Below are 15,369 nucleotides of genomic sequence, written 5' to 3'. Positions count from 1 at the left end.
GATAGATAGATGGAAAGGACCATCATAGTCATTCCTAACAAGATATTCAATGTGAAGAAAGCAAAGAATGGGAATGTATGAGGTATGTTGATGAGATAGTGAGCAGACTCACTTGGTGAGAGCAGGTTTGTGTAGGAGAAGAGAGAAAGAAAAGACTGAAAAGGCACAAACTGGGTCAGATTGCTTAGGGCTTTGAATGCCAAGCTAAAGTATCTGGATTTGGTTTTGAAGGGCATTACACAAAGCTTTACAAAAACAGATACCTTTAGTTAAGTCAACATTGGGAATTTGTCTTATTTAACTGAAAAAGAAGCCTCCAAGGCATAGCTGATAGAAAGCTAGTCTCAGCCACAAATCTTTTCTCTGACATGTACCTGCTGTGCGACTTCACCTCTCTTTGCCCTAGGTAACTTTCTAAACTCTAGAGAAGGCACTGACCCGAATCTTAGAGGCAGTTTGCTCATTTTAATGTTATACATACCAATGAAATCACAGGTCCTGTTCCTATTGATAACCAACATTGGAAAAGACCTTATGTTCCATGTTCCATCTTCAGAACATGCGTTTCTTTATTTAGAATTTATGTCCTCCTTGCTTAAAATAAAAGTGGTATCTTCAGAATAGCACTTCAAAAGGGTCATCAGGACTTAGGGTTGAGACAACTGGATATAAGGTCTGCTAGGTGGCACAGTGGATAGAGTGCCAGACCTGGAGTTAGGAAAACTCATCTTCAGGAGTTCAAATCTGGCCTCAGACACTTACTAGATGTGTGACCAAGTCACTTAACCTTGTTTGCCTCAGTTTCCTCATCTGAAAAATGAGCTGGAGAAGGAAATGGCAAACCACTCCAGTATCTCTGCCAAGAAAACCCCAGATGGAGTCACAAAGAGTCAAACATGACTGAAAAAGGACTGAACAACAAAAAAACCAGATAACATAAGCGACAGCCATAGATAGAGACTTATGAGTCCACTCTATGATCTCAAATGAGAAAGCACAGAATGCTGTGTTGAAATAACAACCCAACCAAACAACAAAATCGTGACCAATAGATTCAAGAAGGCAAAAAGAATGCTCCCAAAAGACATATATCTTTACAAATGACAGCATATTTATTAACAATACCTTTAAAAAAAGATTACATCTGCTAGATCACTGATAAATATCATTTACACTGGGGATGGAAACTACATGGGGTGTCCTATTTTTCATTTATTTTGCTGTTTTTGTCTTTTTTGTGCGATTTTTGTATTTTTTTGTATTTTTTGGTTTTTGTACTGTTTTTGTTTTTGTTTTTTACATAGAAGTAACCATATTAAACTAAGAAAGGAACACAGCATGAAATACTGACAATATTTTTTTTCTGGTTAACACCCTTGACTTTTACACAAGTGGAATCCTGATTATGACTTTACTGAATAAATATATTTAGAAGGTTTAAAAGTTAACTTGTATTATTTGTAAGCAAAAATATGACAAGTTACAGGCAAATTCAAGCTCTCAGGAGAGGAAAGAAAAAAATGGTGGCAGCACATTTAAAGGTGAAAATTTTTCTAGAAAATTTTTTCGCTTTAGTTATGTTGATAGCTCTGTCAAAGTCAGCTTACAAAATTCCCCTATAATAACAAACAGTCCTTTCCTGAATAATATGGTTTGTTTGATATTGTCACTTTCCAATGCAATTTTAAGACTAAGAATGTAAAAGTTTATAAAGCAACTAGGCTGCCTACATGAAGCTCGCGATTCATTAAGGGAACATACAACCATATCAAGGAATCTCTCTGAAGATTCATATGAAAAAAATGTACTTGCAACAATTGCTTGCCAAAACAGGAAAAATCTGTCAAATTCCGTACATTATCTTAATTCAAATGATGGGATTTTTTAAAAAGAGCTACATAGATATCATATATAAGAAATTTTGTAAATAAATTATGAAACCATCAACATAGAATTACCTTTTAAAATGTACATTCAAAACAATTACATTTCAAGATAGGAAAATTACCTCTTCTCTTCAAAGACTCGGTTGACTATAGTAACTTGATCTGTGTTACTACAAGATATGTAATGTTGATTTCCATGTCTAAGATAATGCTACTACAAAGACAATAGAAACTGAGTTGAGTATAAAGAAAACTTTACAATGCGATGCGACGCTAATGTCATGGATGGGAATATTGCACAAAGTGCCCCTTGGGCGGTGTGTTTATGCTTTTGAGATTGCAGCCATTCCTGAAAATTGTTTTGTAGGTCACAAAATCCATAGGATGATGGGAAGGGGGATTGGGGAGAGGAAGAGAGTGAGGAGCAAGCGAATTTTACATATCAGAAGTACTTGATTGAATGCATCCACCACCATCATAACTGCCATTTAAATCCAGTAGCCTTGAGTGACAAACCAAGTCCCCAGCTGGTCACCCTGGGGATGCCCTGTAAAACTGCACAGTCAAGTTGCAGTTGATTCACTGAGACAAGTTTTGAACACTCCATCCTTAGAGGAAACATTTTCAAATCATAAGTTTATGATAGTGTCACCCATAGCATTTTACAGCAAGAGGAAAAAAAAATCAATATCTACATCATATGTTAACTTTAAAAAATTCTATAAAACACTAAATATATAATAAAAAATATGCATATAAGGACATATGTAAACTGCTTTGGTAACATCATATTACAGATGTTTTCAGTGCATTGCAGAGTTTCCAAAGAAACTTCAGACAAAGCTATATTTGCTTTGAGGAAGTACTGTATAATGCCATTTCTAAAGAAGCATAAAACATTTTTTTCCAGTAATAAGATGTACTTGAACAACAATATTACTTAGTACTGGGTGTCTTCAAAACAACTAGCTAAATGTTGCTTATATTATCATCAGCAAGTCCTTTAGATATTTTTTGTCATAAACTGGACCTCGCTGTGAGGGAGATCATTATCGTACTGATGGCTGACAACGTACAAGCATTTGAAGTTGAGGCTCCAGATCCTCTTGCATACGCACCTGCAAAGAGAAGAAAGACAATTCATCGCAACAGGTCGAATCATGGAGCTGAATACTCAGCTGACCACTGAGGCTGGAGAGAGGTGAACATCCTTCAGTAGATGATCAGACTGTCTGGAAACAGCTGGCACCTCCAGGAGTATTCTCCTTTGGGCCAAGCATTGGAGGGGAGAAGATGGAGAGGGTGATGTTAGTAATGCACTCATGTAGCATTTCTAATTTAGGACAAAGTAGCTAGGTGGTCTGGAGTCAGGAACATTCACCTTCCTGAGTTCAAATCTGGCTTCAGACACTTACTAGCTGTGTGACCCTGGGCAAGTCATTTAACCCTGTTTACCTCAGTTTCCTCATCTGTAAAATGAGCTGGAGAAGAAAATGACAAATCACTTTGCCAAGAAAACCCCGAATGGGGCCATGAAGAGTCAGACACGACTGAAAAGACTGAACAGCAGCAGCAATAGGACAATTCTGTGAGGGAGGTAGTTTATAGATTATGGCTCCCACTTTACAGATGAGTAGCATGAGGCTCAGTGAGGTGAAATAATTGGCCTAAGCTTCACACAATTAGTAAATAACAGAGCCAGAAAAGGGGTTTAGGTCTCTGTGCATCAATTGTAATCAATTCTTTCCACTCTCTCATAGCAAATTCCTGAAGAAATCAGCTCTTGAGGGCATAACTGATTCAAACTGATCAGTTGCTTTAATCATGGTGATACTATTTCAGCTCAAATGGGAATCTCCACGTGAATGGAACAGAGAAGAAATGGTGCAGATTCTCTCAAAATTATGTGTGCTCTTTCTTCTAAGAGAGATGCCAACAAATGGTGTACCTGTATTACCTGAAGGTCTACAAAGTACTGTACACATATGATCTCAATGCCTGAAAGAATAAGCTTTCTCCACAGAACACATTGTTTTTATTGGACTGGCAGTTGGATCTGACCTAAAAGGAATGTGAGACCTCTTATAAGGAGAACCCGATTCTATGAAACCCTGGATCACAAGTCAAAGTAAAAGAAAAATAAAATCTTTGCAGCTGTTCTCACTCAACGTGAGATAAATGAGCCTCAGTTTTCTGTACACTGAAGATAGCTTCCATATCTCTCCATGAGTTTGGCTTCATGTCAAGATTAGAAGTGAAGGCTCTTATCTTCTTCTGAATCGAATCGAATTTGGCCCCCTTCTGAAAAGTGAGGAAACTCTGATCGGTGGGTTTGTGTGGGCTAAGGATGCTACAAACATATACCTTTGAATCATTCCTAGGGTCTGTTATGTCAAAATGTTCCATGTACTTGAAGAGATGTGCTATTCAGTATCCTCAACAGATAGTTCTAGAACCCTTCATGTGAGGCATTTCCAAAGACAGATGCCTCTACAAGGGAGCAAATACTCAAGGATTTGGTTTGGAGTATCCAAATATTAACAAGAAAAATTGAGCTCTATGTACTGGCTTCATTCATGTGCATACTACTGAAAAAAGTAGTGGGTGGTTTTTTTTTAGATGGAAAATTCATCTACTACTGCTGTGTAAAGTATCAGTAATCAATCATTAAGCATTGATTAAGCACTTACTCTGTGCCAGGCACTGTGGAAGTGCCAGGGATACAAAAAGAGGCAAAAAGTAGTTCCTGCCCTAACAAAAATTAAGATCACACAGAAAATAGTTTAAGTGAAAAATAGTTAGAGGCAGTATGGTGTAGTGAATAGGGAGCTGGCCTCAGAGTCAGTCAGTTATTAAGCATTTATTAAACATCTACTTTGTGCCAGGCACTGTGCTAAACACCAGGCACGCAAAGAAAGGCAAAAGATAGTTCAGACCCCCAAGAAGCTCATGGTCTAATGGGGAAGACAACTATGTTCAAATAAGCTATATAATTCGGAGATAAGCAACGAGGTGGGGAGGACATTAAGAATTAAGGATCAGGAAAGGCTTACTGTAGAAAGCAGAATTTTAGCTGAGACTTGAAGGAAGCCACGAGGCAGAGATGAAAAGGAAGAGCATTCCAGACATGGAGGACAGCCATTAAGAATGTAGAGACTGGAGAGACGGAGTGCCTTACACCATGAACAGCAAGCAGGCCAGTATCATTTGACCACAGAGTACAGGGAGAAAAGAAAGGGATGAGAAGATAGAAAGGATAGAAAAGCACCTTATTATGAAGAGCTTTAAAAGCCAAATAGAAGACTTTAAATTCGATCCTGGAGGTAATAGGGAGTTTATTGAACAGGTGGGTTGACGTGATCCAACCTGAACTTTAGGAGGATCACTTTGACTGTTGAATGGAAGAAGGAGTGGAGTGAGGAGAGACATGAGCCAGGGAGGCCAACCAGCAAGCTATTGTAACAGTCTTGATGTGAGGTGATAAGAGCCAGGATAACGGAAGTGGCAGTATCAGAAAAGAGAAGAGGGTGTACAGGAGAGATGCTATGAAGTTAAAATCAACAGGGTTACGCAACAGATTGGATGTGAGGATTTCCAGAAAGAGAGGAGTAGGGGACCACACCTAGGTTGTGGGCTTGGGTGACTGGGAGAGTGAGAGATGGTACTCTTAACAGTAATAGGGGAATTTGGAAGAGGGAAGGATTGGGGTGGGATCAGAAGATACTGAATTCAGTTTTTGACATATTGAGTTTAAGATGTTTTCAGTATATCCAGTTTGAGGTGCTCAGTAGGTGCTTAGAAATGTGAGATTGGAGGTAGGAGAGTGGTTAGTGTTGGATAATTAGATTTGTGAAGACAGGAAAACCTGGATTCAGGTCCTGTCTTTGATGCATACTGGCTATTTGACCCTGGGCAAGTCAGTTGGCCTTTCCTGGCTCTAGAGAACTCTCCAAGAAGATTTCAATCTCTTTTGCAACAAAGACTCCAAATTCACTTTGCAGAGTGAATTCCCTATATCAATAAAATCATAGTTCCAGTTCCTACCCCCATACAATCACTGTATATATTCTTTGATATATTCAATTGAATTAGCCTTTAGTTAACATTATTTTAAGCCTATAAGATGCTTATGATCAATCAATAAACATTTATTAGGTGCCTACTATGTTCTAGGTACTGTACTAATTGCTTAGGATACAAAAAGAAGCAAAAGACAGCCTTGCCCTCATGGTCAAGTGAATCTATTTATGTCAAAGATTTGTCATTCTCTACACATATAAAAGACCCTGGTGTATATGATGCTATGTCTCCACGTGGCATGAAACCTGGAGGACGATTCCTTTAAAGCCTTCTCAGGAGTAAAGTGTTGGGAATGTTTGATTGAGTCTAGTCACATGACAATACATAAGCATAAATGTAAAGTCTTATGCTTAGGTTCAAAAAATCAACTTCACAAGGGGAAATAACACTGGATTGGGGTTAGAAAACCCAACAAAAATCCAAGTACTGTCATTTACTACCTCTAAGAACATGGGCAAATCATTTCTATTCTCTTGGGGGAAACACTGTTTCCTCTTCTGTACAAAGACAGGGTTGGATTAGATCAGGGCTTCTTAAACTTTTTCCACTTCCAGCTCCTTTTCACATTCAGGCAGAATTTGTTGGCGTTGCACGGCCTGACGGCACACGTGGTACAAAGTGCACATGCTCTGTGTTCAGAACCAAGGCTGCAGCGAAATTGCAGCCACACGGGCAAGTGCTGCCAGAAAGACCTCAGATTCATTTTGCGTTTGATTTTTAATTAATTTTTGGTCATTGCACATTCAGAAGCCTTTTACTGATGCCAAATTTTTCACGACCCCATATGGGATCCCACTGTTAAAGAAGCACCAGACCAGATGGCCTCTCAAGTGTCTTCTAGCTCCCAGTCTATGATCACATGTAGGCAAATGCATACATATACATATGGATTCATAATGTACAACTTGCCCAAATGGGCTGATTTGAGAAGTGGTCGTTTCCCTTTTCCTTGGAGGCCTTCAGGTAGAGGTTAGATAACCAATCGTTATATTAAAGAAGGGATTCTGGCTCAGTAACAATTTGTAATGTAACCTCTTTTAGAGTAGGGGTTGTTCTGTTTTAGTCTTTATATCTTTGGGGCCCAACACAGCTTTGTTCATAGCAGGTGCTTAATAAATGTTCTTTGTATTAACTGTGATCCAAGCTGACTCTGAGATTTTGCAGTTCTATGTAGAGACCTTTCCTCCTGCTTATATTAATTGACAGATTTTTTTTTCTTTTGATTTTTACTCCATCCTTTCATTTGATGCTGCCTGAGGCTGCGTCAGCATGCACAAATTGGTCCGGCTGTTTAATTGACTGGTAACCTGTTAAGTCAGCCAAAACTGATTTGTACATTTAGAAACAGTCTGAGATCAGTGAGCATCAGTCCCCTGAAGAAACTGAGTTATACAGAGTTCCTTTTTATTACATTTCTCCCTTGTCATACCTAATTGCTACTAGGTCTTGGTCCAGTGGTCCTGGGCTCATTTGCATGACTTGGCTACATGACATCTCCATGCTGTCTTACATAACATCTGTCAAACCAGGAAACACTGAAAAATGGCATTCTTACTTGATATCTTTGGAATTCGAATTTGTTCACTGCTACTGCCATCTCCTCCATCACTAAATGGCCTAATTTCTATGATATAGTCTTCATCGAAAGGCAAGGAAAGCTCCACGGACGTCTTGTTTGTTTCAATTACAGATGTGCTGCTCTGTCTGTTCCATCTGTATAAAACCTATAATACAAAAACAAAAGGTGTCCATTGCTGCCCTCAGAAAACTCCCCAAGCCTCCCAAATGCCAACCACTTATTGCTTTCATCTGTCCCACCCCAGCAGGATGAAATGAAACAATGGCCAGAGGTGCTAGCCTTGCCCTGGGCCCTACCCTAATTTGGAAACAGTAGTCCAATGACTCCAACACTATGTGTCTATGAAGAAGTTCACAAAGATGTTTTCATGACCATAATCACCTTTAATCCTCACGATAGCCCTAAGGTTAGGCAATGTTGTCACCTTCATTTTATAGATGAGGACACTGGGTTTCAGGGAGATTAGATGACCCAAGGCCACAAAACAATTCATTGGGAGAGTTGGGATTCAAACTCGGCCTGCTGACTTTATGTTAAGTCCCTTTCTCATACAACATATGTAGCTTCTCATGGGATAGGATGGTCATAATAGTCATAGGATGGTCATCATAGATTTAGCAGGCCAAGGTACTTGAAAAGCCTTCTAATCCAATCCCACCATGTTATAGACGTTGAAAGGTTAATATCACAAGAGAAAAGTGTCTTGCCCATTGTCAAATGGGTAGTAAGTGGTAGAAACAGCATTCGAATCAAGGCCCTTGGACTCTTTCTACAGATAACAATGATGCAGCTATCCCAATGTAAAAACAAAATAGACTTAAAAAACTATAACACTTCCTTAAATTCCAATTTTCTAAATTATGCCCAAGACTTCAGTCTGCCTGATCACCTTTGAATTAAATATAGTCTTTCAAATTAATCTGAAAAATTCATTCATTCATTCATTCTGAACAGATTTTTATCAAATTATATGCTAGAAATGGAAGTAGCTACAAATCAGTTGATCAATTACTCAACATTTATTAAGCACCTATTTTGTGCCAGGCATTAAAAAAAAGAAGTGTATAAAGTCAAGTTGTCCTTGACTTTGCTGAGCTTTTTTAACATTCTAGTTTGCATATTCATCAACTTGGCTAGTGGATAGAGTGCTAGGCATGAAGTCAGGAAGACCTGAGTTCAAATCCTGTCTTAGACATACCAAGCTGTGTGACACTGGCCAGGTCACAACCTTTCAGTGCCTTGGGCTCCTTGTCTGTAAAATGAAGGAGTTGGATTTGGCCTCTCATGTCCTTTCTAGCTCTTAATCCATAGTGCTACGATCTTATTTCACTCTCAGAGCTAAAATTTTACTGCTTACTCAGATATCTAGGCTTACCCTTGCTGTTTATTCATTTGGTCATACCAATTCTCTCATTATCCACAGAGGTACAAGGGGGTGGGGGGAAGTAAAGTCTTCTGACTTCCCTCCAAGATATTCCTTTAGAATGGAAGGCCTCGCAGTTGCTCCCAGAGTATCAATTTAATATATGGTAAAAGGAAAGTCATTGGGAGGGAGTGCAGTGGGAAAAAGAAGCTCTGAAAAGGCAATAGTTCCCAGTTTTAGTCTCGTCTCTTCTATGGATTTGCTGTGTGGCCCCAAGCTGCTCATGTAACCACCCACTCCACTATGGAGGGAAGAAAAGAGGGAACTGTTCTTTTGGTGAATTGATTGGACAGCTTTAGTTCAGATGTATATTCTATGACCTTGGACAATTTACTTTTCTTTTTATTAATAGCCCAAATTTATTTAGCCTCTCAAAAATAAATGTATTCTTAATACTTTCATTACATTGCCAAAACTTCCCATGGCCATCTGCTCTCTCCTACCAGTAGAATCTTCCATTTAACAAGGCATCATTGGTTAAGCAAAACAAACCAACGTGTCAACTGAGTGTAACAAAAGCATGGCTGTTCCATAACTGCTGCCTATTCCATAGTCTGCTGCCTTCCTCCCAAAGAGATAGGGGGCATGCCTTCCGATGTCAAAAATGGTCACTGAAGTATTAGAGTCCTGATCTCTTTCAGCATTGTTTTTCTTTATGTTATTGTGGTCACTGTTTACATCGTTCTTTTAGCTCTGTTCACTTTTTTTTAAAAATAAAATCTTATTTTATTGTTATCATTTTTAATCACCCAGCACTTTCTATATTTCTCCCATCACTCCTACCCATTTAGGCATCATTAAAAAAATAGTGTGGAGCAGTGGAAAATCATGCTGGAATTGGAGACCTGCTTTTGATGCTTATAATCCACGTGACCTTGGACAAGTTTGGTCCTCAGTTTCTTTATCCATACAATGAGAGGATTGGACTAGTTAACTTCTGAGATGCTTTCCTGCCCTATACGTATGATCCTATGATTTTTATAACAAAGATTAAAAAAAAAAGAAAGAGGAGGAAAAATAGTTCAGCAAAATGAATCAATACATCCACTTCATCAATTATTGATATCAATACATCCAGTTGATGTATTGATGAGGAAACTGAGGCGAAGTTAAATGATTTGCCTAGAGTCACATAGGTAGCAAGTACTTGAACCAGAATTTGATTATTTACTTGCTGGAGTCTTAGATTTCTCATCTGTAAAATAGAATAGTAGCCTTCTCTCTTAAACCTAAGATTGGCTACCTGGACACTTCTTCACACAGGTACTGCAGCATTTCTCTAGGAAGGTGTCAAAGCTTCCACATATCCCCTGGTACCCCAAGCCTCTAATTTATGTCCTACTACCACAAGGTGCTGAATAACATTTCCTAAAGTTAGAAAGAGTCATCGACATCATTCCTCCACCCTCGGCACCTCAGATATCTACTTCAGTGTCCCCTTAGTCCTTACTAATGATTGTGCACCAATAAATCCTCTGGTTTATTTAGAGGTGTCAAAATTTCTCATTCCAGGGCTCTGGGAGAACAAGCTGGTTTATCAGATGCAGAATCACATCACAACTTCCCGGAATAAATTGCTTCTTTGATTTACCTCCCATCCTTTCCAGGTATCAGGAAATTCAACTAATTTAAAGTATAAATCCTACTCCCAAAAGAAAGATTTCCTGGGGAAATAAAATAACAGACTGTACCTAGTCTGAGAATTTATTTGCACCTTGCAATGAAGCTGGCTTCTGTAGCAAAAGACTGGCACCTGGGCCTCCTCTCTCCTGGATGTGGCCTAGGGACAGATGGACCCTGCCCAAACCACTGGCCTCATTCTCAAAGCATGGGTACTCAATAGACTCCTCCTACTCAAGTGCTATGCTCTGTATTTTCACTCTCTCACAACCAACCAATACAACAAGCATTTCTTAAGCGCCTACTATGTGCCAGGCTCTGTACTGGGTATTGGGGATACTAAGCCACAAATTAAACAGTGCTTGACAAAATAGGAGACAGCTAGGTGTCAATGGATAGAGCACTAAGGCTAGAATCAGAAAGTCCTGTATCTATTGTACATAGATAGAAAAAATAATAACCAACACCTGTAGAGGCACTTTAAGAATTGCAAAGTGCTTTACATATATGTCATCTCATGATCCTCCTGAGTGGTAGATACTAAGGGAATCATGAGCTGTAATTTATAGCTGAAGAAACTGAGGCTTGGAGAAGGTGAAGCCACCTGCCCTTGGTCACATGGCTCATAAATATAAGAAGCAAGATTCAAACCCAGGTCTTCGTGATGCCAAGTCTACATTTCCATGCCAGACTGTGGGAAGCTTCTTCCTACCAGTAAGGGCAGGAACTTGGTATGCCATTTCACATTAATCAGTGATAACAATGACATCTCAAAGAAAGCTCTGGTGAGGCTTACAGGATGCTGGAGCAAAACGCCATCATCTAATTCAGTGAAAGATGGCATTACATCTGTAAAAAGGAGGGTAGGGTAGAAGTGGGGGCAGGGTGGTAGAATGGCTATTTCCTGCTGCCTCTGCATTAAGTACCAATGGCAACCTGGAAGGATGGAATATTTTGAATCCCAAATCTTAAAAAGTTAACCTGTGCTTTTCAGTCCATTCAGACAACTAGCACAGAATACAGAACAGGCCAAAGAATCCAGGAAATCCAGGTAAAACATTTTGTACATTAAAAATGGGAGAACTGGTAGAGATGAGGGGGACTGGTACTATCTATACTAACTCTGACTTTGTGAAGTCAAGCAGGGGCAGTGAGGTGTTGTTGATAGATCTCTGATTTTGGAGTCAAAGAATATAGTACGCTCTCCTTCCTCAATTTATCTTGTAATTACTTATTTATCCATGTTGTGCCTCTGTTTCATGCACTCCTTCCCTTAGCAGATGACAAGATCCATGAAGGCAGGGGCTTTCTGTTTTGTCTTGCATTCCCTGTCTCTGACAGTCAGTGAGATAGGGGAGAGAGAGAGAGAGAGAGAGAGAGAGAGAGAGAGAGAGAGAGAGAGAGAGAGAGAGAGAGAGAGAGAGAGAGAGAGAGAGCTGGCCCCAGAATCAGGGCCTTGAGGCCTGCCTTTGACACAGATTCTCTTCTAGGAATCTCTTCTAGAACTATAAGCTGTGAAGTAGGTGCCAATCTGCACCGGTTAATTTCCAAAATTCCACATCAATGAAACCACAGGGTCAATGCCTACTTATTCCCAGTGCCTAGCACATAGTAGATGCCTATGTTTGTTGCAGGTGTAAATATTTGCTAAATGAATGAATGACACCATCTGGTACTCTTTTCACTACATAAACCTACTTCAGAGGAAAAAAAAATAGCTTGTTTAAAAAAAGTGGTAGCCAGTAATCCTTACTCCTGTTTTGTTCTGTTTTTTCCTCATAAAAGAAAATCATGTAATTTTCTAAAGCCAGTTCACTCGAAAAAATTTCCACTTCACATTTTCATCACTGCACTTCTCAAAGTCTGAAAGCCCTAACAAATAATTTAGTAGCTCATTAGCCTTCAGCTCTTCTCTCATCACTCCCCTTGACAAAGTCCTCAGATTTTATTTTCTACTAAAGATTCCCTGGCTGAACACTTATTACTTTCCATGGACTTCTGAAGCTTTCTGCCGTGTGCTTCTTACCTTTCTTAACTGGAGAAATGGGAGTTTGGGGAAAATAATTGATTTTTCCCTTGGTTTTCTAACTTTGCTATTAGGTCTGGTTACTTGGTTTCCAGCAATTTCATATTTGCATTCCAATCTCTTTATTCTTGAAGGTGGTAGTGCCTCAGTAAAATTGGGAAGTAGAAAATGTTTATCTTCAGGAGCTCTCTTCCACTCTCTGTGCCCTTTGGTGTTCTTTTCCACCTCCCTTGTACCAACTCTACTTCCTTCTGCTAACCCAAATTGACAAATACATGATAAGCTAGGTCACACTGTGCTATTAGCAACTCAGAGAATCATAGAATTTTAGAGTGAGAAGGGAGCTTAGGGATAACCAATCTAACTGTCTCATTTCAGAAGAGGAAAGGACTGGGAGATATGGCTGCTGAGCCACTGTCAATGACCTTAGAAAGATCATGGAGGCAATGCAGCGGATAAAATGTTGGACCTGGAGTCAAAATGACTGGAGTTCAAATCTGGCCTCAGGGATGTCCTTGCTATGACCCAGTGTGAGTCACTTTACAATTTCCTTATCTGTAAAACAGAGTCATAATAACACCTACCTTGTAGAGTTTTTGTGATGATCGAGTGACATAATATTTGTAAAGTGGTTAGCCACTTAATAAATGCCTTCTTACTCTTCCTGAAGGGCAAATGTCCCAATTTTTGAAAAAAAAGGAAAGAGAAGTGAGCCTGCAAACTATAGAGTCATGTGCTTTACTTTGTTTCCTGACCAAAATAGAGAACATAGTAATAAAGGGATGGTTTGTGAACATTCAGAAAAGGAAGTAGTAATCCCAAAGAGGAGGGCAGCTAGGTAGCACAGTAGATAGAGTGCCAAGCTTAGGGTCAGGGAAGACTCATCTTCCTGAGTTCAAATAAGGCCTCAGACATATACTAGCTGTGTGACCCTCTCCAAGTCACTTAACCCTGTTTGCCTCAGTTTCCTCATCTTTAAAATGAGCTGGAGAAGGAAATAGCAAACTACTACAGTGTCTTTGTTAAGAAAACTGCAAGTGGGGTCATAAAGAGTCAGACACTGCTGAAACAACCGATCAATCTTAGTCACAAAGAGGTAGTATGGCTTCGTCAAGAATAGGTCATACTGGCCTCAACTCATTTCTTTTTTTGATGGTATTACTAAGACTAGTATATAAAGAGGATGCTATAGATATATGCAGTTCACTTACAGTTCAGAAAAACATTTGATAGTTTCCTATGTTGACCTGGTAGAGAGATGAAGAAATATGGTCTAGATGACAGCACAATTAGGTGAATTTAGGAACTGTCTGAACAAGCAGAGCCAAAGAACCATTATTAATGGCTTGATGTCAGTTTCGTGGGAGGTCACTAGCAAGGTGCCCCAGGGATTCATCCTTGGCCTTGTGTGATTAAAACTTTTATCCATGACTTAGGTGAAGATGTGGTTCTCAAATGTGCAAATGATACAAAGATGCAGGGAATGGGGGTGGGTGGGCTGGGGTCAGGGTGAGGCGGGTAGCTAACATGCTGGATGAAAGAGACAGCATCCAACAAGATCGTAACAGTATTGTACAATGGGATCAACTTAATAGGGACAAATGTTACATCCTACACTTGGAGTAAAGATCAACTTTGCAAATACAATATGGGAGAGGCATAGCAAAGATGGCATTACAATTGAAAAAAAAAAGATCTGGCTTAACTTGATTCCAATAGCAAAACAGCTAATTTGATCTTAGGCTACATCGAGAGAGAGAGAGGCATGGAGACCAGGAATGGGGAAGTGATAGATTGGTCCCCATACAGGCCACATCTGGATGATTCTAATCAGTTCTGGGCACTTCTTTTTGTGAAAGATGTCAACAAATCAGAAAGCATATAAAGGATGGTGCTGTTTGTCCTGAGACCAAAACTAGGGCCAATGAGTAAAATTTTCCAAAAGATAGAGCCTACGTTAAATGAAGCTCGAGCAAAACTTCCTAATAACTAGAGATACAACCAAGTGAACAGGAAGACTAGGTGACCACTTAGGGGAGATGCTGAATGGGAGATTGGTCAGCCACTGTGTTGCACTAGATCTCTTCTGAAATCCCTTTCAACACTATGATTTTAGAGGTTCCAGGACTTGCTCAGCATCACATGACTAGTTGGTGGCAGAAGCAGGATTAGACCAAAAATAATAACACTAGGTGATTTCTACATAAGCACCATAAAGTTTGTAAAGAACCTCACATATGTCATATCATTCAATCCTCACAATAGTCCTTTGGGATAAGCACTGTTATTATTTCCACTTTATAGATGAGGAAACTGAGTCTCAGAAAGGTTAAGTGCCTTTCTTTGTCACATCGGTGGAAATAGGATTCAAATCCAGATCATCCCTGAATTCAAGTCTCTCTCATTCCTTCCTTTTTCTGAGTCTAGGGTTTTCCATTTCTAGCTATGTGTTCCTTCCATAATATCATCCTGCTAGGAATATTTGCATTTTTAACAGAACACCAAATGAAAAGAGGGCAATGCTTAATCAAATGGAATGAATATCTAATGGTGTAAATTTAGACCTCAAGGCACCTGGAGGAGGTTGATGCTTGGAGGCAGACAGACCTTCCTGGTACCCCTCAATCACACTCAGTAAGCTTCTGTTTATACTACTCACATTTGAGAATAATTTGGCTTTAACAATTACTAGTAATCTAATAACCCCCTTGTTCTTCAGATGCTAATTGAAATCATCAGACAATATCATACTTCA

General features: G+C 39.4%; 1 protein-coding gene across 2 annotated transcripts in view; it reads right to left on the bottom strand.

Moving 5' to 3' along the window:
• Positions 1-1,091: 1,091 nt before the first annotated feature.
• LOC110195628 (contactin-4) overlaps positions 1,092-15,369 on the bottom strand; it is a 1,139,396-nt gene continuing 1,125,118 nt past the window's right edge. For both annotated transcript variants that reach the window (XM_020968471.2, XM_020968474.2), the window contains 2 exons: positions 7,522-7,690; positions 1,092-3,004 (listed from right to left, as the gene is read on the bottom strand). In XM_020968471.2, coding sequence (XP_020824130.1) covers positions 2,904-3,004; positions 7,522-7,690 — 270 coding nt within the window. In that variant the 3' untranslated portion in view covers positions 1,092-2,903. The remainder of the gene's footprint in view (positions 3,005-7,521; positions 7,691-15,369) is intronic.

Source organism: Phascolarctos cinereus, unplaced genomic scaffold, assembly GCF_003287225.1.
Source record: "Phascolarctos cinereus isolate Bilbo 61053 unplaced genomic scaffold, phaCin_HiC Scaffold_4;HRSCAF=312, whole genome shotgun sequence".
NCBI lineage: Eukaryota > Metazoa > Chordata > Mammalia > Diprotodontia > Phascolarctidae > Phascolarctos > Phascolarctos cinereus.
This window is presented reverse-complemented; position numbering and strand designations above follow the sequence as displayed.